Source organism: Mugil cephalus, chromosome 8 (genome assembly GCF_022458985.1).
Source record: "Mugil cephalus isolate CIBA_MC_2020 chromosome 8, CIBA_Mcephalus_1.1, whole genome shotgun sequence".
NCBI lineage: Eukaryota > Metazoa > Chordata > Actinopteri > Mugiliformes > Mugilidae > Mugil > Mugil cephalus.
In genome coordinates, this window is record NC_061777.1 from 8,207,020 (window position 1) to 8,209,401 (window position 2,382).

General features: G+C 38.5%; 1 protein-coding gene across 1 annotated transcript; it reads right to left on the reverse strand.

The window, feature by feature from the left end:
- Positions 1-1,054: 1,054 nt before the first annotated feature.
- LOC125012539 (lymphocyte antigen 6G-like) lies at positions 1,055-2,010 on the reverse strand. The gene is made up of 3 exons (XM_047592528.1): positions 1,895-2,010; positions 1,482-1,589; positions 1,055-1,350 (listed from the first exon to the last, which is right to left on the reverse strand). The coding sequence occupies exons 1-3, from the start codon at positions 1,947-1,949 to the stop codon at positions 1,202-1,204; spliced, it is 312 nt and encodes a 103-aa protein (XP_047448484.1). The 5' UTR covers positions 1,950-2,010; the 3' UTR covers positions 1,055-1,201.
- Positions 2,011-2,382: the final 372 nt, after the last annotated feature.

Here is a 2,382-nt window from a genome sequence, read left to right on the forward strand (position 1 = left end):
AACAAATTCAGCCTATAGGCAACAGGAATATACAAGACTGAGATCAGTTACACATTTCACTCTAAGTGGTAACTCTGCATGGTATCGGTATCGCTATATTAGCCTTGGTATTACTTGGTATCAGACCGAAAGGAAAAGTAGTTGTCGCACATCCCGTTCACCACTCCAGCAACATCTATTGCAATCGTGAAACAACTAGATGGGTTCCTCCTTTCTCCAAAAACGGATGAGATGTAATATTAAACTGCAAAGTGCAAAACCAGCATCTGCAAGTTTTAAACAAAGAATTTGTTCCAGAAGTCCTTCGTTCATAAAGTAATGCAGGATAATGATTTGACCATTTAGAGTGTTTTCCTCAGGTTCCTCAAAGTTCTTCCCACTGCAAACAAACAAACAAACAAACAAACACACACACAAAAACATAGTCAAATTCCCACAACTCCCTTAATTTCCTAATTCATCTCATCTCTCCGCTGTGAGAATACAGAATACATCTTCACAGTTGCTTTCGGTTCTCACCATAACACTGTTACTTTCCACTGAAATTCCCTGATGGCAAGAGGTGGTTGCAGAAGCTCATCATGACGCACATGTTTGCCTTATATGCACCTGGTCTCAATTTTATGTGCGTGACCAAAGCCCGGAAACACTTAAAATGGACAATATTTATAATATTCAGGTTCATTATCCCCACATAATAAACGTCCAGAAACTGCTTGGGATTCAGAGGGTTAAACTCACCGCCATGCCTTACACTCACACACATTTCCTTAAGTTTTGAATTCACCTAATGTCAGGAGATTAATGTATTTGTCAAACAATGATCAGACCAGGTAAATCAATTGATCTCCTCCTCTTACTTGCAGATACAGTAACAGGATCACAGCTCTATAAAATTCTGTCAATACGTTGTTTAGACATATGCTCATTAAATGTTCGAAAGTCTTCAGAGCAGATTGTTCCAGAGCCTCAGAGACAGATTATACAAGATCAAATATTAATTTAAGATTTTTTTTTTGCTGTAAAAATATCAATTTAATGAGACAATTAAAAGCTTAGTAAATGATTGAGCTTTTATTGAAGAGACATTATTATATTGTCTTTGACAGATGTTACATGTTTAACAATATGTCATCATTCTGGGTTGACCAAATATACTGATTTAAGTAAAATCTTTTCCAGATGAGATTGTTCCAGAGTCTCAGAGAAAGATTGTGATGATGGCCGAGGACACCAGCAGCATAATGACACTGGGACCAGTTGGTATTGCGCTGTTACACAGATATGTGTCACAGCATTTTGCGGGGCCGGTACAATCTGTAGTTCTTCCACAGCTCTTAGTGAAAACACCTATGAGACCATAAGAAAAAATCTCAGTTTCAACAACAGTGACGGTCAACAAGCAACAAGTCCAGCAACATATCCACTCAAAATATATATGAGCAACAGTTCTGATGTTGTGGTGTGGAGGAACAACTTACCGCGCGTTTCAACAGACACACACTTGTCGAATCCGTCAGGACAAGTTAGGACATCGGTGCAGGATGAAGAGCTGGTTCCTGCACAAGTGTAGCATCTTAATCCCCATGCTGTCAGGATTGATTCATAATATAGAATGTAAATAAACACATCAATTTATACAGAAGATAAAAATAACATTATTTTCACATTTTTTTTATGTTCTGGGAATTCAGAAGTTGTGTTTTCTACTCTAGGAAGTTTTATTTCCCCCATAGACTTGCAAATGAAACCTAAATATCATCATCTACAGTGACCTGATCACTCCTGTCTCAGCCTTCAAGGTCTGCTGTTTAGTAAGAGAATGTGAAAATCATCTAGTCATTTATTCAGGATACAATGTTCAGACCGGATAAATCAATTGAGCTCCTCTTACCTGTGGACACAGTCAAGAACAGGATCAGAGCTCCGTAAAACTTCATGGTGGCCATGGAGACAACAGTAACTCAGTATTAGTGAGAGGAAGGCCTGCAGCTTAGAAGTGGTCTCTGAGAAAGTGAAAGAAAGTTTGACTCAAGCTGATTTTATACAGCTGATCAGACTTATGATCCACCCCTTTTTTCCTGAATGCCTCATCTAGCTCATGATGCAGATGTTTCTTAATCTTATGCATCACATGGGAGTGAGACAGTTCTGACACAAGCAAACTTACCAGCTGAAAAAACAGAGTATTTGTCAATAAAGATGAAAATGAAAGTTGATCATTGATCTTTCTGCAGAAAACCAAAGCTTGCCACTGACATGGTCTTTTCTCATCCATATACAATAAAATGACAACACAGTGTCACAACATGTTCCAAAATGAAACTTTTTTCCCCTGGCCAAGCAGCAGGAGAAATATTGCCTAGTATTGTGAATCCGGCC

Excerpts from the sequence above, each read along its gene's own strand:
- LOC125012539 (XM_047592528.1), bottom strand. The coding sequence starts at position 1,949 with ATGGCCACCATGAAGTTTTACGGAGCTCTGATCCTGTTCTTGACTGTG. Across the intron at positions 1,590-1,894 it reads GTTCTTGACTGTGTCCACAG|CATGGGGATTAAGATGCTAC; the intron begins GTAAGAGGAGCT and ends CAATCCTGACAG. Across the intron at positions 1,351-1,481 it reads TGTGTCTGTTGAAACGCGCG|GTGTTTTCACTAAGAGCTGT; the intron begins GTAAGTTGTTCC and ends ATGGTCTCATAG.